Here is a 25797-nt window from a genome sequence, read left to right as displayed (position 1 = left end):
TGCATTTGTGTATCTTGGCTTGGGATGGAATGAATTATGCTTTTTCTGTTATAATTATGGAAACTATTTTTTTTGGTTTATGGTTTTTTACTTAGTAATTGAATGTTTGGGAATGAATTCATGTTGCCCCTGGCTGGTGTGGATTGAGTTGCTCAGTGGATTGAGTGCCGGCCTGTGAACTGAGGGGTCACCGGTTTGGTTCCCAGTCAGAGCACATGCCCTGGTTTTGGGTCAGGTCCCCAGTTGGGGACACGCAAGAGGCAACCACATATGCTGTTTTCTTCTCTTTCTCCTTCACTTCCCCTATCTTTAAAAATAAATAAGCAAAATCTTTTAAAAAATTCATGTTGATAAGGAATGGGATAGGTGTACATCAGGGTAAGCCCAAGGTGCCCTCACCTGTGGGGAAATTGCCAGTCTAAGGAGGGTAAAGCCTACGCCAGCTAGCAGCCCATGGCCACCATTGCATGTGAGTCTGCACTCAGGATGTGTGAGGAGGTTTGGAGCATATGTGTGGCAGTGATCCTCCTCATCAGTTTTCCATTTTCTGGGGCCTTGGGCCTCAGTGTTTTCATTTGTAGACCAGAGATGAAAATACCCTTGTTATCAAGTATATGGGTTTGCCCTGAGGTTAACAGGGGATATGAAAATGCTACGCCCATGTGACCTATCATTATCATTTGAGCATATAGAAGGAACTAGGAGGCCGAAACCCCCTCCCCACCCCCCAGCCACTAGCATCTGAGGTTCCTGAAGCTGCTTTTTAAGAACAAATAGCTAGGACTAACTTGGATGATTTTCATTGCTCTTATTTCTTCCTTTGCTATTATGGGCAAGGAATTGTAGATAGCTGCAGCACCGAACTTGATGGACATGATCCTCGACCTCATGGAACTCACAGTCTAAGAAGTATTATGGAGTCAAATCCAAAAACTCTTGGGAGAACAACCTAGGAGACTAAAGCCTGCTAGGATACATTCTAGAATAACAATAAAAAGATATCAACATCCAACGAGCATATAATATCTGTATATGCTGTGATATCATAATTTGGACAAGGGTTATGCTCTTCTGACTTTGAGGCAACATGAACCGAGCAGAAAGTAAGAAGGTAGGATGTTATAAAATAAGTTTAAAATCTTGGGAGAATCCTACGCTAAGGGTCTAAAGCCTGACTGGGTTCAGCCAGATAAGATCACAAACACGGGACCACATTATTCCAGGCTCATCAGTCTCTACTGAGCTCTGATGTGACCTCCAGGCCCATAGGCACAAGTTTTGTATGAGAAAAATGCTCCACTGGTTGGTTTTTAAATGTAGCTGAATTCTCCACTGCCCAGTCCCACTTTGTTATGACATCCAGTAAAACAAGAACAGGTAAGTAATAAATGTGTTGTGAATTAATGATATCTATATACAGGGGTGGGAAAAGTAGCTTAATAATAGATAGTACAATAATTAATAAATAAGTAATACAAGAATAAATTCTGTTTCTTGTGTACTCACAACTGTAAACCTACTTGTGCCCATCTCTGTAATCAGATTATAAAATGTATATCATTTCTAAAGCATTGGAATATTAGTTGCCCTTTCCCAGGAAGAAAGCAGATTTTTATAACTTAAAACTTTTGCTTAATAAAAGAAATCAAAGATCTAGCCATTAATCAGTCTTTCCAGTGAAACCAACTGCCTTTGCATTCATCCTGAGGAATCTGCCGAAACGGGTACTTTATGTAAACACAACAATGTAGTAACCAATCGGTGTCTCCGTGGGACTAGAGGACAAAATACATGGGGGACACTTCTCATCAATTCATGCAGGGCACAAAAATCTCTTACCGTATTTTTTCTTGGTTGCTAATATGCTTAATTTGAAAACGTACCTGTCTTTTGTACAATTTTAGCACTGCAGACAGGTCTTGCTTTTTTCCTTCCTCCTTAAAATAAAAAGTTCCAGTCCAAACCGTCAGCCTCTGTAGGTTGTCTTAATTGCTACTTTGCACTGCACTGGACGATGACTCTGATTTTTGGCACATGCTGTCATACACAAAGTTCCTAAAATAAAATGCTCCAGGATATCCCAGGAACTCTTAGAAGGCTTTAAAAAGGAACTTGCTCACTGAAAGAATATCTTTGATGAAGACAGTTCAGGCAAGCAGAATGATTATTGCAAAAAGAATTAGGTGATTCCTTGTGATCTGAAGTGGGTCCGGAGAATCCTTGCCACCTAACTTATCATGGTCAGGGGGCATTTGATGAGAATCCAGTTTTGATAAAGACAATTGTTTTTTCCTCCCCAAGTGACTATACATTTAAATAGCTAAAACATCTGTTCAGCAACACAGTAAAACATGTACACCCGGAACGCCTGAGAGAAGAGCCTGCCAAACAATCGTTTGAAAGGGACTTTGCTGGGGGGAGCACACCAAGATAAAGCAACCAGTGTTTGTTTTGTCTGGTTAGGGGGAAAGCCAAGGCAACCAATATTTTGAGTTTCTTTTACTTCATTTGTGAAGAACTATTTGAGAAGGGGTAGCGAGGGGATATTTCCTGATGGGACTTTTTAAAGCTGCCCATTAGTAGAAGAGCAAGAGTACTTTGGATGTCAACACCTAACAGATTCTTGAGACCAGCCAACAAACCACAAACGGTGACTCTTTTCTGGCGTGGCCTCCACATCCTTCCCGATGGAAGCAGAAACGGGGAGCAGCATGGAGACTGGGAAAGTGGCCAACAGAGGCACTCGAATCGCCCTGGTGGTGTTCATCGGTAGCACCCTGGTGCTGGGCACCGTCCTCTTTCTAGGTAAGTGGGACGCTGGAAGCCAGGGAACTGGGCAAGTGCAGTGAAATCTCTTTGTGCTTCATTCTGTCAGACCTTGTCAGGATGCAGGTGGAGGGCTGTTTGCTTGTGTTGGAGGGGGTGCATCCTTAGTTTCTATTAAATATGCAAATAGAGGAAGCCTTTTCTTTAGAAGGCTAAATAAATAAATACATGCAAGTACGCCGTGCGTAGTGTAGAATGCGAAGTGGGTATAAACTGGCTTCGAGTGGTGGGAAGATTCAGTTGCACCGGGCAAACATTGTTTTTATGCATTACATTTCGCAGAATGAGTGTTTATGAATTCATAGTCAGATACTTTCATTTATTTTGTGAGGAAAGACTTGCACTGTGATCAAAACCGTGGTGGAATTTCTTTCCATTTGATTTTTGTCAATTTTGCCTGGATGAATCATGAAATTTAACTCACAAAATAGAAACTCATTTCTTAAATGCACCGTTAATGATATTCTTCAATTCCTTTCTAATCCAAACTCTGGTGGGATAACATTTTAACTTGACCTTTCCATTAGATTTAGAAATTGATATGAAGGAAAACAAGTTTCCTTCCAAGATTTGAAAAGGATAGTGATTCAATTATTTTAATAACTCTTGGTGAGAATAAGGTACCCAGGGAGAATATACGATGATGAAAACATATTCTATGAAAAAGAATGAGGTACCTTGGAAAGACTGTAGACATTTTGAACCCTTGACAATCAGCCTTTGTACTTTTCTCATATGGCCTGTACAATTTCATTAGTTTGAAAGTTGTGTGGGACCAAGCACTATACTTAGGAGATTCTAGGTGCCGTTTGAAATGGAGCATGCCTGGAAACATTCCTTGGCATATACAGGATGCAGGAGACCGTGTTTATCTTGGCAGGGGAAAACCAGTAATTAAAGTTTAAAAGAGTTAGGGTTGTGTGGTTGAAAACTCTGCTAAAATGAACAAACCATCTTTCCATGTTATCTGTGGCTGAAAATGTAAGGGAATTAGATGGGTTGATGGCTTTCTGGTACAGTTAAACCTCCTACTCCTGCAACCAAATTCGTGGCTCTTGTAAACTGTTATATGAGATTTCCTGGCACCTGGGTTTTAGGCAAGTGTCCTATCCAAAAACTCAAACCTGGAGGAAAAATGATAAGGGCGTGCCAAGGCACTGTATACCAGGTGGGACGTGACCGCAAAGTTACACTATTTGTATTTTTGAAAACACTCCCAACCTAAAAATCCAAATGATGATTGTTTATGTTACAGTATGTACTCTTTTTTAATGATGTTACTGCGGCTTGAACTTTTTTGGAATTCCATTGCTATGATTACATTCTGAGGCTGTAGTATATTAGCTGGAATATTCTTTTTTTAAAAAAAGATTTATTTATTTGTAGAGAAAGGGGAAGGGAAGGAGAAAGAGTGGGAGAGAAACATCAATGTATGGTTGCCTCCCATGTGTTCCCCACTGGGGACCTGGCCTGCAACCCAGGCACGTGCCCTGACTGGGAATCGAACTGACGGCCCTTCGGTTTGCAGGCCCGAGCTCAATCCACTGAGCTACACCAACCAGGGCTGGAATATTCTTGATGGCAGCAAATCTTTGTTCTTTGAGAGAATGTGATTCTTTGGGATGATCTCTAAAGTTTCTAGAGCACAGGAGAATTCACCAAGCCAGTCAGTGCTGTTATGGGTAAGGAAGTCTGCATATAACAGAAAAAAAAAATGACTTTCCAGTGTGCCCAATAACCTGGCTCTCACCGTGAATCTTTAAGAGGGGCTCTAATGAACTTAGGTGTGCCCATTTTATACCTTTGCTACTCAAAGTGTGGTCCGTGGACCAGCAGCATCAGCATCACTTGCAAGCCTGCTTGTCACCACCTCAGCCCTACTGATTCAGAATCTGCATTTTCACCAAATTCAAGTTGGATAAGCATTGCTTCAGGTGACCGCATCCATTTGGATGCATACCTTCAGACACTTGCTTTGCTTTCAAATATATTTATACTCTCAAATTAAAAATAAATGATAATTTTGTGAAACATCTCTGCACTATTTCAGACTCCTTCTGTTCCCCCACCCTTTTCATTACCTAATTCCACAGGCTCTGCCCTCCCCTTCCACCCTCCACCCAGCAAAGTTCTTGTCTGAAAATCTCCTGGGACCTGTCAGGCAATGCTCTTGGCGACAATATTCTAGTTAAGGTTCTCTTCTCTTCAAGGTGCCTCCGGGTTGACTTTGTCGTATATTCTTCTGCCTGTTCAAGTTTGGTCACATGTCTGCAATTTGTAGCATTTCTCTTTACCTGTTTGTGTTTTAGGCTCTGGGGTAATCTCTTTTCTGAACTTGAGTCCTTCTACAGTAAGAGGGATTGCCATGGGCCTTGGGGCTGTCTCAGAGAACTTAGAGCACTAGGAGTTAAGATGTCAGGTATAACAACATGCCTATAACCAGATTAGCTTGAAGTCTCCTTTCTCCTCCTCCCTCTTCCCCCACCCATCCTCCCCAGGATCTGTTTTTCAAATGTAATGATTAGCAAAGTTTTCTCTGTAAAGGACTAGATAGTAAATGTTTTTGGCTTTCCGGGCCATACTGTCTCTCTTGCAACTACTCAACTCTGTTGTAGCACAAAAACAGCCACTGACAATACATATGCAAACGGCACCGCGGTGTTCTGGTACAATTTGATTTCTTTTTCTTTCTTTTTTTTTGAGAGGTGGGATTACGAGTAATCAGTTTCATTTCTGGACATTGAAATTTGAAGTTCAGATCACTTTTACATGTCCCAAAATGTTATTCTATTTTAATTGATTTTGGAACAATCACTAAAAATGTTAAGAACCATTTTTAGTTTGTGGGCCATACAGAAACAGGCAGTGGACTGGTTGGGCCCACAGGCCATGTTTGCTGACCCCACTTATGGTCACACTCATGCTCTCCATCTGTGGATGACTCCACTGTGCTCCAAGGTCATTTCTGCTGGCTATAGAGAACTCTAACATGAGAAACCAAACTGCTGTTAAAGTTTTCTAAAAGCTCCTAATCATTAAAAACTAACATTTTCATTTCCTGTATGAAAAAGATTTTCTTTGTTGTCTCTTATTTCATTCACATACACCTTCACATTACCTGGGCTTGTTGACCCTTATTTATTTGCAGGATCTTAAAAATAATCCCACCCCCCCCCTGCCCCCGCTCCAGCCATGGATATAATGCTCTTCCTTAGGGGTTGCGTCTGTTTCCATCTTATTTAATTTAAATCTTTAACTAAAAGATTTTATTTATTTTTAGAGAGAGTAGAAAGGAGGGAGAAAAACATCAACGTGCAACATCGATCAGTTGCCTCTTGCACTCTCACATCTGGGGACCTGGCCCACAACCCAGGCATGTGCCCTGACTGGGAATCAAACCAGCAAGCCTTTGGTCCTCAGGCTGGCACTCAATCCACTGAGCCACAACAGCCAGGCTAAACCTTTCTTTTACTCATCATCAGATAAAGATATTTGAGTTTAGTTCTGCTTCCTTAGAGGTTTTGGGTCAAGAATTATTTTCCATTAAAGGACTAAATCTTTAAATATTTTATTGAGATATAATTGACAGATAATATTAGTTTCAGGTGCACAGTATAATGATTTGTTTTTTTTTTTTTTTTTTTTAAAGATTTTATTTATTTATCTTTATTTATTTTTTTTTTAATATATTTTATTGATTATACCATTACAGTTGTTCTATTCCCCCCTTCAATCCCTTCCACCCGCACCCTCCCTCCCCCACCATTCTGCCCCCCTTAGTTTATAACCGCGTGTCTCAAGTTCTTTGGATTCTATATTTCCCCCACTATTCTCACCCTCCCCACTACCTATTTTCTACCTACCATCTATGCTATTTTCTGTGCCTTCTCCCCCCTTCTCCCCCTCCCACTCCCCTGTTTCTAACCCTCCATGTGTTCTTCATTTCTATGGTTCCACTCCTGATCTAGCTGTCCTCTTCGTTTGCTTTTGTTTTAGGTGTGGTTGTTAATAGCTGTGAGTTTGCTGTCCTTTCACTGTTCATATTTTTCATCTTCTTTTTCTTAAATAAGTCCCTTTAGCATTTCATATAATAAGGGCTTGGTAATAATGAACTCCTTGAACTTGACCTTATCTGAGAAGCACTTTATCTGTCCTTCCATTCTAAATGAAAGTTTTGCTGGATAAAGCATTCTTGGCTGTAGGTCTTTGGATTTCATGACTTGGAATACTTCTTTCCAGCCCCTTCTTGCCTGGAAGGTCTCTTTTGAGAAATCCGCTGACAGTCTGATGGGTACTCCTTTGTAGGTGACTGTCCCCTTATCCCTTGATGCTTCTAGGATTCTCTCCTTCATTTTGGTCTTGGCTAATGTAATTATGATGTGCCTTGGTGTGTTCCTTCTTGGGTCCAACTTCTTTGGCACTCTCTGAGCTTCCTGGATTTCCTGGAAGTCTATTTCCTTTGCCAGACTGGGGAAGTTCTCCTTTATTATTTGTTCAAATATGTTTTCCACTCGTGGCTGTTTCTTTCCCCCTTCTGGTACCCCTATAATTCGGATGTTGGAACGTTTCAAGATGTCCTGGAGGTTCCTAAGCCTCTCCTCATTTTTTTGAATTCTCATTTCTTCATTCCTTTCTGGTGGGATGTTTTGTTCTTCCTTCTGGCCCACCCCCTTGATTTGCGTCCCAGTTTCCTTTCCATCACTATTGGTTTCCTGTGCATCTCCCTTCTTTTCATTTAGTTTAGCCATATATTCCACTAATTTGTGACTTTGTTTCACTAATTTGTGACTTTGTTCCTCTAATTTGTGACTATAATCTACCAGTTCTGTGAGCATCCTGATAAATAGTGTCCTGAATTGTGCTTCTGAGAGGCTGGCAATTTCTTGGTCGCTGAGAGTTATTGGCTCTTGGACTTTGAGTTCTTGTGCCATCTTTCGGGTTGTTCTTGCCTGTTCCATAGCAGGATCAGAGCCCTAAAATGTTCACTAGAACGGGGCAACTAAATCGCTGGTTTGTGTCGTTGTATGTGGGGGCGGAGTCAAAGAGCAACAATGGCTCTCACCGGTATTGCAGGGAAACTAAGTCGCTGGGTTGTGACGCTGTATGTGGGGGCGGGGCCAAAGAGGGACTCTGGCGTCCCGTCTGCCGCCTGCCGCCCCGGCCCTCACGGGTGCCGAAGGGCAACTAAGTCGCTGGGTTGTGACGCTGTATGTGGGGGCGGGGTCAAAGAGGGACTATGGCGTCCTGTCCGCCGCCTGCTGCCACGGCCCTCACCGGTGCCGCAGTTGCTGCCGTCACCTGGCCCACGCGTTTCGTCCCACTGCTCGCGAGTGCGCCACCGCCGTCAGCCCTCGCCCCCTGGGGCCTGCGTGGTCTGTCTCACTGTGCGCGAATATGCGCCCGCGGTCTGCCCCGCACCCCAGCTGGTTCTCGTCCGCCTGCGCGCCTGGGTCGGGGGCCCTGTCCTGCCCGACCCCGCTCACTGCTGGCTCCGCCCCTCTTACCGTCCCCGTTGAATGGTTAGATGTAGTCGGACTTCCGTATAATTCAATTTTCTGTCCTTTGGTTGTGTCTTTGTTTCTCCAATCCTTTGTTTTATTCAAACTTGGTTGTGGGAGAAGGCACAGTGTTTCCACCTATGCCTCCATCTTGGCGGAAGTCCTAGTATAATGATTTGTTATTGGGATATATTGCAAAAATGATTACAATGTCTACTGGATCCATCACTGTACATAGTTATATACTTTTTTCTTTTTCTTTTTTTAAAATACATTTTATTGATTATGTCATTACATTTGTCCTATCCCCCCTTTCACTTCCTTCCACTCTGCATACCCCTCCCCGACCATTCCCCCCCTTTCGTTCATGTCCATGTGTCACAAGTTCGTTAGATTCTGTATTTCCCATAGTATTCCTGCCCTCCCCCTGTCTGTTTTCTACCTACCATCGTCTATGCTACTTATTCTCTGTACGTTCTCTCCCCTTCTCCTCCTCCCACTCCCCTGTGGCTAACCCTCCATGTGATCTCCATTTCTATGTTTCCACTCCTGATCTAGCTGTCCTCTTGGTTTGCTTTTGTTTTAGGTGTGGTTGTTAACAACTGTGAGTTTGGTGTCCTTTCAGTGTCCATATTTTTTATCTTCTGTTTCTTAGATAAGTCCCCTGAACATTTCCTATAATAAGGGCTTGGTGATGATGAACTCCTTGAACTTGACTTTATCTGCCCTTCCATTATAAATGAAAGCTTTGCTGAATAGAGCAATCTTGGCTGTAGGTCTTTGGATTTCATGACTTGGAATACTTCTTTCCAGCCCCTTCTTGCCTGTAAAGTCTCTTTTGAGAAATCTGCTGACAGTCTGATGAGAGCTCCTTTGTAGGTGACTGTCCCCTTATCTCTTGCTGCTTCTAGGATTCTCTCCTTCATTTTAATCTTGGCTAATGTAATTATGATGTGCCTTGGTGTGTTCCTTCTTGGATGCAACTTCTTTGGGACTCTCTGCGCTTCCTGGATTTCCTGGAAGTCTATTTCCTTTGCCAGACTGAGGAAGTTCTCCTTCATTATTTGTTCAAATAAGTTTTCCACTCGTGGCTGTTCCTCTTCCCCTTCTGATACCCCTATAATTTGGATGTTGGAATGTTTAAAGATGTCCTGGAGGTTCCTAAGCTTCTCCTCATTTTTTTGAATTCTTGTTTCTTCTTTCTTTTCTATTTGGTTGTTTCTTTCTTCCTTCTGGTCCACTCCCTTGATTTGAGTCCCGGTTTCCTTTCCATTACTATTGGTTTCCTGTGCATTTCCCTTCATTTCAATCAGTTTAGCCTTCATATGTTCCTCTAATTTTTGGCTAAAATCAACCAATTCTGTGAGCATCCTGATTACCAGTATTTTGAACTGTGCATCTGAAAAGCTGGCTGTTTCTTGGTCACTTAGAATTAGAGGCTCTGGGGCTTTGAGCTGTTCTTGAGTCATAATGTTTGGTTTGGTTTCACGTGTTATGTTTGAGGGGCGGAGCCTTAGGTGTTTGTCAGAGCAGGGCGACCCAGTCACTGGGTTGTGACGCTATATGTGGGGGTGGGGTCAGAGAGGGAAAAAATGGCGCTTTGCTCTGCTCCGCTCCCTCTCAGATTTCTGTCCCCTTTGCAGCTTCCCACAAGCAAATTGGGCCCCTTTGGTGCCGGTTCCCGGGTGTGTGGGCCCGTGTACTCTCCAGGACCCTATGGGTCTCTCCAACGAACTCTGTGGGCCTGGGAGCCTCTCCCGGCCCCCGAGAAAGTCTTTCCAGTTGGTGCTTTCAGGCTCTAATTCCGGTCACTGGGGCCCTAGCCTGAGCGGTCTGTCTCACTGTTCGCTCCTTTGCTTGGTTTATCTGCGCGTGAATGTGTGGCCCCAGTCAGCCAGCTGCCCTGCGCCCTCACTGGGTCTGCCCGTCGCCGCCCCACGCCTGGGATCCACCAACCGCCTCCGCCTCTGCTCCTGGGTCGGTGGGACCGAACGATCTTTCCAGTCCGACCCTGCTCGCCGCTGACACCACCCCTCTGACTGGTCTGGTTGAATGGTTTGTTGTTGTCGGACTTCCGTACAGTTCAATTTTCACTGTTTTGGCTGCGTTTTTGTTTCTAAAACTTCGCTGTCTTTAAATTTAGTTGTGGGAGGGGGCACAGTGTTTCCAACTATGCCTCCATCTTGGCCGGAAGTCTATACTTTTTTCTTGTGATGAGAACTTTTAAGATGTACTCTATTATCAACTTTCACATATGCAATACAGTGTTATTAACAAGAGTCACCATGCTGTACATTACATTCTTATGACCAATTTATTTTCTAACTCTAAGTTTATACCTTGAAAGTAGTAAGCCTTCAAATTAAGTATTTCAGTATCTTTTTTCTAAAATTAAACAAGGCTGGTATCCAGAAATTATTGTCCAGAATCATAAAATTATTATTTAAAATAGTTCATTTCTCCATTATAAAAAAAATAACACATCCTCATTAAAGAACATTTGGTAAACAGATGGAAGTAGACTGAAGGGAAAATTTCCTCCATGGTTTCACCACCCAGGCACACTGAAATATTCAGTACTAATCTTTACACACTGCACAGATATATTTTTACCTAACTTTTTTCTTTGCCTTTTAAAGAAATCAAAACACACCTTTGTGCAAGGATACTATTTCTTAAAATAGGCCTGAGATTTTCCATAGGCAGTTTTTTTGAATCTATAATGTAATGCAAGTAAAAGGCTCTCTGGAGGATGGCAGCAGAGGTAAGAATAAAGAAAAAGCCGGTTCCTCTTAGAATGCAGGTTAATAAGTAACACAAACCGCCTCCCTGGCAAGTGATGTGCAGGTGTTCCATCTCTAGCAGAAATGAAGGTACCGCCCCGCTTTCTGGTCCTGCTTCTCAGTTGGGGATGCCAGGAAAGGCCTTTGCTGCCCCTTCTTCCCGCCCCCACCATCCATCTCCCCACCGCCACATCTCCGAATGATTCCTTATTTCTGCCCATAGAGTACAGTGATGATGGTTTCTCCACAACTTCCTTGACTACCAAAAATATTTTGAAACCTAAACTCACATTTGCTAAGGCCCAGGTGCTACCTGGAGGTTACAAATGGGGCACCGTTCTGTACTCCTGCAGAAATCCATTTAGGTAATGTTGCACCAGATGGGGGAAATTAAGCTATTGGTGAAAAGCTGCTTCCATCTTGCTGGGTTTTGTTCTGTTTTGTCTTGGTGGAATTCATTGGAAGCTTGGTCCATGGAGCTGCATCTGTCTGGTAGCCAGGCTGCATTTGGAGGGAGGATGGTATATGGGATACGGGGCAAGCAGATAATGACTCTCTTGCTAGATGATTGAGTTAAATACAATATACGGGTTCTGGCACAAATAACGCCCTTTTTAATTACAAAATCTTTTATTGCAAAATTATAAGCATGTAATTCCATAACATAACAATGTCACACTCAAGCACACCATATGACATTTTAGGTGACATGTTCAAATTAAAACTATAAATCATGACACCCGTATTATTCCCCTACCAATCACACTCAAGCAGGTGTTACTTCTGCCAGACCCTGTATATTACCTACTGCTCCATCTGGGCCTTATCAATGAGGATGGTTTAGAGAAGATCCAGAACTTTAAATACCACGTGTCAGCTTCCTCCTTTCCCTCAGGATTTGCTCCACATGACATAAGTTTCAATTTCCCCATCACTAAAACAAGAATGGAGTTGTAAACAAGGAGAGTAAAATTATGAGGCTTACATCACATATAATAGGAAATGGAAGAGACTAGAGATTTCCTAGCCCACTGGTTCTCAAATGTGAGCCTGGAGGGCTTGTTAAAATGCAGATGGTGGACCCCATCCCAGCGTTTCTGATTCAGGTCTGCAGGGCTCAGTAATTTGCATTTGTAACAAGCTCCCAGGTGATGCTGTTGCCATTGCTCACGGAAGCACTGGTCCAATTGTCCCCACTCATCTTGTGTTCTAGAGAACTGAGTTTCAGAGCAACCAAGAGTCTCACCAAGGTTACACAGCTAGTGACCAGAGTCTGATTCTATAATATTGAGCCCAATGGGTTTTTGAATTCTGTGTCAGTACCGAGAAGCATGAACTGATGTCAAATGCCTTGTATATGTGCCTGACGGTGCGTTTACCTGATGGTGGGTTACCTGATGGTGGTCTGCTTCAAGCCAGTCATTTCTTTATTTTGGTCTGTTTTTTCAGTGAGTCAAGGTTTCTTAAGTCTCCAAGCTAAACAGGAGTACTGCCTGAAGCCAGAATGCATCGAAGCTGGTAAGTCAGTTTTCCCTCCTGTGTCAAGTTATAATTATGGTACCTTGGGGAGTGGAAGAGAAAACAGGTGGTATTTTTAGTATTCTGTTTGCTTGAGGTTTACCAAGTACGAAATGCAATTTTGATGAAATTTTAAGTTTACTTTCAAGTCTTGGTGTGAAGTCGTGGAGCGCAGGGTTCCTGTTTTCTTTTTCCTCGCAAAAAACAGCTGTGCGGTATTCCGAGTCATTACAGGCAGCCCTCAGAGATACTGCGGTTTCAGTTCCAGACCACCGCAATAAAGCGAGTATTGCGAGACGTGAGTAGTAATCTTTTTGCTGGTGGAGGGTCTTGCCTTCAATTGGTAAAAACAAACAAACAAACCAACCAACCAAAAACGCAACATCTGTGAAGAGCAATAAAACAAAGTGCTATTAAAAACACTTCAAACCTATATAATGTTATTAACCAATGTCACCCCAATTAAGTTTAATAAAAAGAAAGAAACCTCCCTCTGAAGACCCCAACGTATTCCTGTATAAGGAAATCAGGAAGGGACTTGGAAGGCTGAATGGCCTCCCTTAAGGCCCAAAGACAGAGACCATTGACCTGCCAGTAGCCCCAACTGCATACAGATTCTTATTTATTTTAAGCAGTCTTTCTGAATCTTCTGGTTAGTAGGTCTGAATTGTTTGCAGCTAAGCAGGGACCCTCTGTAAATTCATGATTCCACTATAATGTGGAATCCCTTTGGGTCTTCCTAATTCATGTTACAAGTTAAATTTGCCTTGAGGTGATCAGGCCGTATAGCAGTGGGTTCGCTCAAGTGAAGCCGAGTGCTTAAAGTTGTCTATAGCTATTAGATTTCCTCCATAAACCAGTGTTAGGGCCTAGATTTGCAGGACCCAGATTACAGCCCCTACCCCCATTCTTCAGGTGGACAGTGACACTACTGTGTTTTCCAAAGAGAAAGCCAAAAAATAGGTTGAGCACATGACCCTTTAATTTTTCTGTTGGCCTTAAAGAAATTAATGAGTTAATTCACTAAATATTTATTGCACTCCAGGCACTGAGTTAGGTTTTGGGAATGCAGGCATGCCTCACTTTATTGAGCTTCAATTTATTGTGTCTCACAGATGTTGCTTTTTTTTTTACAAATTGAAGGTAAGACCCTCCACCAGCAAAAAGATTATGACTCACTTTATTGTGCCACTCACTTTATAACGGCGGTCCCCAGATCCCAACCTGCAGTATCTCTGAGGTCTGCCTGTACGGCAGTAAAGCAGAATGACCAGGTAAGGGAAGCGAGACTAACAAACTAACTAACAAACACACAATGCAATCAGTACACAGGTAAAATATCACCTGGTGATACATGTTATGCAGAAAATAAAAATATTAAAATAGAATAATGTGATAGCAAGTGACAGGATGGCCAGATTGGAAAGTCTCATGTATCAGTATCTAAAAAGATCTCTCTTCGGAGAGCTAGACTCTTTGAGAGTCTTTCTGCATGGGGAAGAGACTATAGGGAGTAAAAATGGACAAGGTTGCTGGGTCAGGAGGCTATTTTGGTGAGCCAGGTGAGAGGTGGCGCTGTCTTAAATTCAAGAGATGGAAAGGGAGTCTAGAGGGCTTAGGAGATGGGGGACTTGCTGAAAGACTGTATGCGGGCTGTGAGAAGATGCAGAGCACGGTGATGTTTAGATTTTTGCTGGTGGGTGGGTTGTGGCATTTATTGAGATGGGAGCTACCTAGGTGGAAGAGCTTTTAAACTGAGGACTTATGCAAAGGTAATGGGGTAGATAACTATGCTATTAGTGTTTTTTGTTCCATTCTTATCAATATATTGATATATATTTTTAATCAGGCAATGTGTTAAGTGACTTACATGTGCCATGTTATAAAATCTACGTAAGAACCCCATGAAGTCAGTGCTATCACCAGGCTCACTTACAAATGAGAATATGTAGGCTTGTGGAAGCTAACTAACTCGCCCAGGGTCACATCCTGAGTTAGCAGCGCTGTTGGACTTCACGCTCAAGTCTGGCTCCTCTGCATTTGTCCCTTAGTGCCACAAGACCATGCCAGATACCTCTCTTTGATCCTTGTCCCTGTCTTGCTCTTTTTATCATAATAGTAGATCTATTAGAATCTAGTGATTAGGCAATGATTTCAGCTTCTTGATCTTGTCCCTGAAGGGCAAGAAAGATATAATTCCCAGGCCCTTTCCTGTTCCCAGCTTTTGCTGACCTAGGGATTTCTCCAGAGGAGAGAGAATGACCTAGAATAGGGTGGGGCACCAGGTGGGACTATCAGAGGCCGGGATTTAGACTTTATGTCACCTCATGCTTTTGCTGTGGTAGGGTTCTTGCAGATGTGTGAAAATGAATTTTTTAAAAGATTTTATTTATCCTTAGAGGGAAGGGAAGGAGAGAGGGAGAGAAATATCAATGTATGGTTGCCTGTCGTGAGTCCCCTGCTGGGAACTGGCCTGCAACCCAGGCATGTGCCCTGACTGGGAATCGAACTGCAATCGTGTGGTTTGCAGGCCCACGTTCAATCCACTGAGCTACACCAGCCAGGGCTGAAAATGAAATTTTTGAATGCACACATTTTCAATTTGAGTTTAGTCAACCTTTCGTACAGAGGGCTACTCAGTTCATGAATTTTGTCTTTTTATAATGAATCATAATGAGGCAAGAGGAAAACTTACATAATACTTCACCTATTGCCAGATAGTGTGTTTTGCCTTGCTGTCTTATTTTTAATTTTCATGTTGGAGATTGGCTTTCTACTACTGAAAAAATTTTTTTTGCTGTTTCTGTAAAGACTTGCCAGATATAGTCCATTAGTGTAATGCAAGCCCCACTATGCACAGGGCTCTGAGAAACAGCTGCAGACTACACATTACACAATTCGTGGCAAAAAGATGGTCTGGAACAATGCTGTGTATGTGCACGAGCACCTTGGGCATGCATGCCTTGTGCCTGCCTGAGTGTGTGCGTATGTGGGCTCCTGGTGCAGGCCAGCGTCCCTGCATGCTCACCTTGTGCATGCATGCGTGCATGCATGGGGGCTTTGTAAGTGCCTGTGTGCCTGCCTATGTGCCATGCGCATGTGTGGGTGTCTTGTGCGTGTGTGTGTGCATGTGTGCATGGGGGCCTTGTAAGTGCTTGTATGCCTGCCCATGTGCCTTGCGCATGCGTCAGTGTCTTGTGCATGCATGCCTGCGTGGCACTTTTTGCTGACTGTGTTCCTGCCTTCACTGTGCCTGAATGTGTTGTATATGTTGGAGTGCATGCATGCATGGTCCCACGTGCGTGCATCTGTGCCTTGTGCATGTGTGCATGCATGGGTGCCTTGTGTGTGCTAGCATGCCTGTACATGCTCTGTGTGCATGCATGCATGTATGGTTGCCACATGTGTGTGGGCACTGCGTGCTAGAAAGTGATTGGCTTGTGGACCCTTTCTAAGATGTCTCCTATATATGTCTCTTTTCCTCCCCTTTTCCACTTCCTCCTATTTTAACCCCTCTTTTAAAATAAGTGGAGCCCTGGCTGGGGAAGCTCAGTAGACTGCAGGCTGGGAACCAAAGGATCACTGGTTCGATTCCCAGTCAGGGCAAATACCTGGGTTGGGGGCCAGGTGCCCAGTAGGGGGCACTACAAAGGCAACCACACATTGATGTTTCTCTCTTCTCTTTCTTATTCCCTTCCCTGTCTCTAAAAATAAATAAATAAAATCCTTAAAAAAGGAAGTGGAGAACGAAGAGAAGAATGAAAGGAACAGGTATGCTAATGCTGGATAAGGGCAAAGAGTCTGGCTTAGGTTTTAGCACGATTTGGCCACTTACATGCCACATGATCACAGCCATGTAAAGTCTCAGTTTCACAATCATAGAGTGAGAATAACAGTTTTTACCTCTCATGCTAGTTGTGAAGCCAGAAGAAAATGATGGGGGTGTAGTATCCCAGGTCTACAATTCCAGATCCTTAACCCCAAACCCAGAAAGCATGGTAACTCTTGGTAAGACTGGACCTGACCACAACTCCTGTGGCGGCAAAACTGATGTTGACTTATGTGAGGCTGTTTTAGACTTCGTTTTTTTTTTTTTTTATGAGAATATATATATAGTCCCCATAGAATTATTAATGTGCTTGCTTTAGGAATGCCACCCCAGATGTTGCCGGAGGCCTTATATAATCTGTGCTATATGCACTGTATTACTTTTCTCAAATCTCAATATCTATGAGCTCTGAAATATCTGGCCTCAAGTTTCAGTTAAGTGTTTGTGAAACTGTAATACTGAAAATTTATATGCATGGTTCCCAGATTTAGCTACACACATGCATTCAGGATGCTCAGTTAAATTTGAATTGCAGATATACAATGACTACTTTTTTTTGCATAAGTGTCCCATGCAATATTTGGTGTGAATTTATACTATAAAAGTAGTCGTTTGTCTGAAATTCAAATTTCATTAGTTATCTTGTATTGTACCTGGCAACTGTGTTATTTGGCAGTGTTCCTGGCACTGTTCTAAGCACTCTACATGTATTTACTCATTTAATTTTTATGAAAATCCTATGGGGTGTTATTATGATCCCCGTTTTACAAATGAGAAAACTAAGACATAGAGAGATTAAGTAACCTGCCTGGGGTTACATAGCTATTGCATGGTATTGCTGGCATTCAAACCGGGGTGGTCTGGCTCCAGAGTCTGTGATGATGTCATACTGCCTGAAAAGGGCTAACATAGTTCTGGCATAGAGGAAATGTCCAATATTTATTATTATTAACACCTTCCTCCTTTCTCTTCAGCCCTGATTAAACTTATAAACAGCCTGGGATATGGGGTGTAGCACCCCCTCTACTACATAAACACTAGTTGGAAACCATGTAACAATTTACCTTATATACAGTGACTTGAGAGAATACATAAAACAGGTTTCCTTCATCATCATATTTCTTTTATTAAAACAAGACTCTCTGAATTTTCTCCATGAAGCTGAGTAAGGGGAAAGGAGTTTTGGTGTCTTGATAGCTATGGTCCCTTGCAATTTAAAGTCACAGTTCCCCTTCTGAAAGTGCAGCTCTGTGCCCAGCTGTGAATTGTGAATGATGAATTGGGAGGCAGAAGCTAGAGTTTTCCTGTTCAGCGGGCTCACTTCCAAATTCAGTGTGAGTGATGTATTCCTCTACTTTATATCAGGGCTGAGGTCAGAGCTGATCTTGCAGTTTTTCTAGGTACCTGCAAGAATACTGAGGAGATGGGGAGGGATACATTTGAGGGTTGAGAGGCATCCAGAAAACAATGTGCTTATGTGAATAAAAATGTGTGCGAGGGTTCCTTTGTGTGAGTGTAAATACTGTGTGGGACTGAAACGTGCATGATCAATGACCCTGAGGTGTCACATAGAATATTCATTCTGTGGCTGCACAGCCAGTATAACTATAAGTACAAACTGTAATGGAGATTTTATGTGACCTAGCATACTGTATTTGCATATTGAATTATTACGAAACAGTAGCAGTAAGTAAAAATGTAATTGGAGACAACCACATTCTGAAAGATGAAAATATTAAGCCAATTTTAAATTTATCTGACTTCTAAACCATTTCTTTTCTTTGTTCCTTTTTTGGGGGGGAGATTGAAAGTGGTAGGGATTTTGAAGTCCTATAGAAGTTAGGAGGTTTGTATATTGTTTACTTCAGTGAAGACAAAAAACGCTTTGAACTTTTCATAGAAAGTCAAGGCAAGAGAAATATCTAACCTTACTTTTAAACTTGGAGGAACCACATATGTGACCAAACTAATATGTGTATCTAAATTTATGAAGATTATACTTTTGGGGACAATTTATTCAAATTTAGTTGAAAACTCATTGGGTTTTCATTACTTTGAATAGAAATGTATTCTGACATTAATTAGAGTAAGAAAACTACCCAGAATGTCATCTTTCCAATATCATTAAAATATTGGCTCTCATTGAAAACAAATCAGTTGGCGTATATCTCAGCGCTACAGTGGTAGCCAGCAATTGTATGACAGTTAGAAGAGAGAGTTGGAGTTCAATGTTAGGAATTTGAGAACCTTCTCATTTTGTAATGAAAGATCATTTTTTAGCTCATGGGAACATTTAAATTTGTACAAACTTCCTGCCTATTGACGATCTTTCACATGTAATTGTGTGTGGCCTTATGAAAGAGGAAAAACATGCTACATCAGTCTGTTGTAGCTTTCTGTTCACTTTACACAAATACTCAGTTCCGCCCTTAGACCTGGGGAGGAAGGCCTCTGCCTTCGGTCCATCATTTAGAAGGCCCCACTTTGCCCTCCTCCCCAGTCAAGGAGTCTATTGGGCCAAGTCATCAGCCTTCTACAGCCCAGAGTTCCCTGCTAGCTACTCCCACGCCTCCTTTCCTGGACTGTGTGGGTCTCATAGGTGAGTTCACTGCTCTGAGAGCTGCTCTGAATGTCAAGTGGCTTGAGGATTCACACCTGGCCTTCTAGGTCTTTATGAATGTGTATTGTAAATATATCTCTTAAATATTTAGATATGACATGTGGGCTTCTGTTTCAGTTAGCCTTTGTTGTGGAATAAACCAACTTTAGAGGCCTGAAACAAGAGTGATTTAATATTTCTCATGATTTGTGGTTTCAGTGGGGGTTCCTCTGCTGGGCTGCATTCACCTGGAGGGTTGCCTGGCCTAGAAGGTCTATGACGGCCTCAGTCTGGCATTTGGTGCTGGCTTGGTTCCTCTTCACGTGGCCTCACCTCCTCCAGGGCAGTCTCAGGGCTCCATTCAAAGGGAGTTCGATTGATTGATCGATTGATTTTATTTTAATTGTTGTTCAAGTACAGTTTTCTGCCTTTTACTCCCACCTCAGCACACCTCCCTTAACCCTCCCCACCTCCCTCCCATTTCCACCTCCCTGCCCTCGTTTTTGCCCATGTGTCCTTTATCCTTATTCCTGCAAACGCTTCCCCCTTTCCCCTGAAATTCCCTCCCTTCTCCTCTCTGGGCACTGTCAAAGGGAGTTAACATGGAGGGTGTCAGGCCTGTTAAGATTTAGTCTGTCACATTCCGTTGGTCAAAGGAAGTCACAAGGCCAGTCCAGAGTCAAGGCAGGGGGAATAGCTCCTACTGTTTGATGGGAAGAGTGGCAAAGTCACCTTGCAGAAGGATGAGAGGGCTGGAAGGAAATGTTACATGCATCTTTGCAAATAATTCAGCATATACTCCATTTGTATGCCTGTCCTATGTCCCAAAGATTATTAGGAGTGGTCCTGCAAAACCTAATAGCAATAATAGCAAACTTTTAACCAACCCACTCTGAATATGGTAATTGGGTATGGTGAAATTGATTCAGGGAGTCATTTAAGGGGAAATGTAAAAGACAAGGCTTGGGAACTGGTTGATAGGAAAGCATTGTTTAATTTGGAAGAGGCCAGTACACAACATTCAGTGATTGTCATTAATCCCATGATTTTCTTTTTAAATAGCTGCTGCCATCTTGAGTAAAGTAAATCCGTCTGTGGACCCTTGTGATAATTTTTTCCGGTTCGCTTGTGATGGCTGGATAAACAGTAATCCAATTCCTGAAGATATGCCAAGCTATGGGGTTTATCCTTGGCTGAGACATAATGTCGACCTCAAGTTGAAGGGTAAGTTTCTACTGGGGTTTGGAGATGCAATTTACGGAGAGCGGTATTTGACAAGAAAAACATAATTTTGGATTTGAAGCATGACTGTTCACTTTTTAGCTATACTGAATTTATGTTCAAGATTTAAAAAATGGAAGATTGAAAGGAAAGTTGTGGCCCTGGCTGGTGTAGCTCAGTGGATTGAGCAGGGGACTGTGAAGCAAAGGGTCGCCAGTTCGATTCCCCGGCAGGGCACATGCCTGGGTTGCAGGCCAGGTCCCCACTAGGGGACACATGAGAGGCAACCGCACAGTGATGTTTCTCTCCCTCTCTTTCTCCCTCCCTTCCCCTCTGTCTAAATAAATAATTAAAATATTTTTTAAAAAAGAAAGGAAAGTTGTGGAATTCCAATCTCCTTATTCTCAACACAAGCTTAGTGTGGGTCATTATGCTCACGTTTGACAATAGTAATTTCTGCTACTAAAGGATAAATAGCGTGTGATTGAGATTGGGAGCAAAGGAATAGTTAATGAAAACATGTTATATCAGCGTACTTATTTGTCTCCTGTTTTCAGAGCGCACATTCCCACTTGCTCATTGTGTCCTATGTTTTGATGGTTTCCAGAGTATACTTAACACCTCATCGTTGTTTGACATCACTTTTGAGAACTCTGGATGACCTTGTGTTTGTCATACTGTTCCTGTTAACTTCTAATTTGGCTCTGGGGAGACTGTCTTTTCTCCCACAGCGTCTCTTAGCAATGACACTCCCATGTGTGTGCGTGCCCATACTCGCATATGTATGTGCACACATACTACAGACGTTGAAAACGTATTTTACTAGAAGATCTTCTGTTTGCAGTGGATCAAGTTTTTATGCTGAACTATTGGACAAAGCCACTCCCTGAGGGAAATTAGTAAATTTACAAGCTGGATAAGGTGGTTGTTTTGAGAAGGAAAAAGTTTTTCTCTGTTTGGTAACTGTGGATTACACCATATAACTTCTGTCCAGACACACCTCCAAAGAATTTCTGAGAAGTTACAAGGACCATCATTTTTCTTGCCCATCTCCTCTTCTTTCCCAAGATTTTAAGGACATGAAAATTAATTGTGTATCAATTTACACTTGAATGATAACAACTGAAACTGGGCAAAATAGATACCTGCTGTCAATTGTAAGGAAATATGTACTTAAATTTCATAACTAGATAAAAATCCTATGGACCTGCATTTTCTGCCGAGAGGCCCAACTTAGTCTTTGTAAATTATAAATGACAATTTTCAAAAATGCCAGAGTCTTACCCCAGCCCAACAGGTGATATTCCCATACAATGGAATCATAAATAGGACTCCGAGGAATGAATTAACCTGTACTTAATTTCCCTGTAAGATATTATTAGCTCACGTGGTCCTTCACCTGCCATTCCTGCCTATTCCCCGTTGCCCTTCTCTGGTTGTTTTTTCTGGGTGAGGGATCCACACACAGTCATGCCTGCAGAGATATCACTGAAGGATAGGAAAATGCAAGATTTCTATCTTCAGGGCATGAAGCAGTTACAGTAATATAAAGAACTTTTTGAAGATGTCTTAATGTAAAAATTAAAATTGTTATCGATATGCTTTGTTTGAGGAGGATATTGTATATGGGCTTCTTTAAAATTCATAGAACTAAGAGTAAATTGTTCAGAGCATCACTGGTTCTCTTTTTTGTTTGCTGACTTCTTTTAAAAATGAAAAATGTCATTTCCAAGCTCAGTAGAGAAATAGAAAAGAGCAAAAATAACATGCATAAAGTAAGAAGCACGTCACCCGTACGTCCACCTGTGGAAAGCAAACGGGTACATATCTTTCTGTGCTTTTTCCCCATTTGTGAGCATATATGTATAACCTCATTGCATACCCATATACTTAAAAATTATCTGATATGCATACTCTCCTGCCACCTGCTTCAAAAATGATGTATTTTAAAAAAATGCTGTATTTCAGCCCAGGCTGGTGTGGCTCAGTGCATTGAGCCCCGGCCTGCAAACTAAAGGGTCGCTGGTTTGATTCCCAGTCAGGGCATGTGCCTGGGTTGTGGGCCAGGTTCCCAGTGGGGGGCAGTCCAGAGGCAACCTCACATTGGTGTTTCTCTTTCTTCTCTCCCTCCCTTCCCCTCTCTAAAAATAAAGAAATAAAATATTTTTTAAAGTGATGTATTTCAGCCTATTTCAGCCCTAGCTGGGTAGCTCAGTTGGTTAGAGAGTTGTCCTGATCTCCCAATGCTGCAGCTTTAATTCTCAGTCAGGGCATATAGAAGAAGTAATGGTTGAATGCATGAATAAGTGGAAGAACAAATTGATGTGTTTTCTCTCTCTCTCCCTCCACCCTTTCCGTCTCCCTCCCCTCCCATTCTCTCTCTGTTTTCTTCCTGTATCTGAAATCAATAAATATTTTTTAAATTGCTCTATTTGTTGTAGACATGGATTATGTCATTAGATATTTTCTTTTTGCAAACAACACGATAATAAATATCCATGTGTACACATTTTTATGTCCTTTCCTAAATATATCCTTAGTATAAATTCTCAGAAGCGGACTTGTTATGTTGAAAGAGTATTCACAGTTTAATTTTTTTTTGGATGCAATTTATTTATTTATTTATTTATTTAACTTTTGTTCAAGTACAGTTTTCTTTCTTGTATTCCCAGCCCTGCACCCCCCCAGTGTAATTTTTAAAAAGATTTAATGTATTTTTAAAGAGAAGGGAAGGGAGGGAGAAAGAGAGGGAGAGAAACATTGATTGCCTACCTCTCATGCGCCCCCAATCGGGGACCTGGCCCACAACCCAGGCATGCACCCGGACTGGGAATCGAACTGGTAATCTTTTGCTTTGTGGGATGATGCCCAACTCACTGAGCCACAGCAGTCAGGGCCACAGTTTAATTTTTGATGCATATAGCTGAACTGGCCCTTTGAAAGTTATTTATATTATTTTCTTGCTGTTTGACATGGTAACTTTTCTCCACCAGCTGGTTTTTTTTTTTTTTTTGTGGTATAAAGTAGAGGTCAGCAAACTATGGCCTTTGGGCTAGATCCAGCCCATTGACTGTTTTTGTAAATAAAGTTGTATTGTTAGTTCAATGAGTTCATTCTACATATGAGTGAGATCATGTGGTATTTGTCTTTCTCCGACTGACTTGTTTCAATAGCATAATGTTCTTCAGGTCCATCCATGCTGTCACAAAGGGTAAATTGTTTTCTTCCTTTTTATAACCAAATAATATTCCATTGCATAATGTTCCATAGCTGTTTTATCCAAAATATGGACAGACTCATAGATAGCAGGCTGACAGCTTTGGGGGGGTGTGGCCAGTGGAGGGATCGAACAAGAAGGGAAAAGGACTCATGGACATGGACAACAGTGATTGCTGGGGGCAGGGGGTGGGTGGAGATGGAAGAGGGTATAGGGGAGGTAAACGGTAATGGAGAAGTACAATAAAATGAACCATTAAAAATTGTATTGGAAGACAGGTGTATCTATTCATTTATGTATTTTTAGTGGCTGCTGTTGCATGGCAGAGTTGAATAGTTGCTTCAGAGTTCTTGTGGCCTACAAACCCTAAAATATTTACTCTCTGACCCTTATGGAAAAAGTTTGCCAATTCCTCGTGTTTGGCACAAAGCTCCGATATAGCTGTATGGGATCTGACTAAAACTGTCTTCTTGATCAATAGGTTTTGGTGGCTTCTTTGGCATTTTTTAGATAGGTTATCATGAAATTAGGAAATAATTATAATTCCCCTTTACTATATTGGCTGAAGCCTCCAGAACAGTGTTGAATCATCATTGCAATGATAATGGGTATGTTTTCCTTATTCCTTGCATGGGTGTTAATGTCTCTAGTGTTCCCCCCAAATGGATTTCTTTTTCGTTTGTAATAGGCAGTCTTCTCTACTATGTTCTGTTAGTTTTAGTTTGCAGGAAGGAGTTGCTAAAGAAAAAGCTCTCTTCACTATTTATCAAGAGGCTCAAATGGAGTATCTCTTTTAACTTCTCTAGATTTTCTTTTGCCGAACTTACCTTATAATCTTGAACTAAACCCTACCTATTCTTTTCTTTTAAGGCACTGCTGGACTTGCATAAGCTAGTATTTGTTTTATATATTGTGTCCGTATGTAAGATTCATATTGGCTGATGGATTTTTGTGTGCTAGGCTTGTCATATTCTGTTCTCAAGATCGTGCTGGCCTCGTGAAACAAAATGGGAGGCTTCCATATATTTCTGCGCTCTGAGAAAGGCACAGCCAACTAAACTGCAAGTTATTCTGTGACAAGGACTGCAAAGGGTGAATTAAAAAAGTGGATCACAGGCTCTTGCTTCAGGTGTGGATAAGGAGACCAAATGGTGGAGTAGCGTCACTTTTTAAATTGGTGTCGTCTTGTACCAGGTTACCTATGTGTTGGAAATGTAAAATGTATACTGATTCTTTAAACTTTTAAATTTTGAGTAATTCACATTTACAGAAAAGTTGAAAGAATAGCACAAGGAACTCCAATATACACTTTACCCAAATTCTCTGATCATTACCATTTTCCTGTATTTGCTTTATCATAATATTCTTTTGTTCTCTCTATAGGTATGTGATATTGTATCATTCTCTGTCTATATATGTACATTTATATGCAGATAGTGAGAGAATAATATAACTATAAGCACATAGATATTTATATACAGATACACTCATAGATGTGTTTTTCTGAACTCTGCAAGAATGTTGCAGATGAGTATTCTTGAAGTGTATAAATGAGCTTTTCAAATATTAGACGTGCTAACAAATCTTATTTTTTAAACACTAGATTTTTTAATTCTATCTTTATCTGTATATTCTATATCCAAGTATGTATCTACACATCCATCTATCCATTCATTCAACCATCCAAGTAGTACAAGCTAATTGTACACCAACTATAAATAAATAACAAGAAGAAACATACTTCAAATCCTATCACCCCCATGATAATTTTTAAATGCAAATATACATATAAAATTAAATGTGTAATTCAAAAGGGATTACATAATATGTTCTGTTCTTATAATCTGCTCTTTTTACTTGATGTTTACATGTTAACATTTTTTCATGTCAATAAGAACAGATCCGTAGCATCATTTGCCATGACTGCTTTGTGTGGACTCACTACACTTTATTTAAGCAGTTCCTATGTTGCCATTTGGGTTGTTTATACATTTCTTTCCTCATTGTAAGCTACTCAGAGCATGAGTTTTAAAGCCACAGAACTGGGTTCGAATCCTAGTTCCTTCCATTTCTCCTCTGTGTCTTTTGGCTAATTACTTATCTCAGCTAGCTGAAGTCTTGTTATCTTTCAAATAGACATAAGAATATCCAATTTATGGGGTTTGTGAGGCCTAAAGGAGATGACCCATGCAAGTTTCCCAGTCCAGTTCCTTTTATACAGTAGGCCCTCAATAAATATTTGTCCTTTGCTCCTCCATTTTATCTCAAAGATAGTTCTAAGACTAACAAAGCAATGTCTATCAGAT

At 41.5% G+C, this 25797-nt stretch overlaps 1 protein-coding gene across 1 annotated transcript in view; it reads left to right on the top strand.

Moving 5' to 3' along the window:
* The first annotated feature begins 1602 nt into the window (after window positions 1-1602).
* Window positions 1603-25797, top strand: part of PHEX (phosphate regulating endopeptidase X-linked) — a 189429-nt gene continuing 165234 nt past the window's right edge. Inside the window, exons 1-3 of the mRNA XM_037046228.1 lie at window positions 1603-2805; window positions 12557-12625; window positions 20116-20277. Of these exons, the coding sequence (XP_036902123.1) occupies window positions 2688-2805; window positions 12557-12625; window positions 20116-20277 (349 nt within the window). The 5' untranslated portion in view covers window positions 1603-2687. The remainder of the gene's footprint in view (window positions 2806-12556; window positions 12626-20115; window positions 20278-25797) is intronic.

The sequence above is a fragment of the Sturnira hondurensis genome, unplaced genomic scaffold, assembly GCF_014824575.4.
Source record: "Sturnira hondurensis isolate 20B ecotype Veracruz unplaced genomic scaffold, ASM1482457v3 Scaffold0005220, whole genome shotgun sequence".
Taxonomy (NCBI): domain Eukaryota; kingdom Metazoa; phylum Chordata; class Mammalia; order Chiroptera; family Phyllostomidae; genus Sturnira; species Sturnira hondurensis.
Note: the sequence above shows the minus strand (reverse complement) of the source record. Positions and strands in the feature narration are given on the sequence as shown.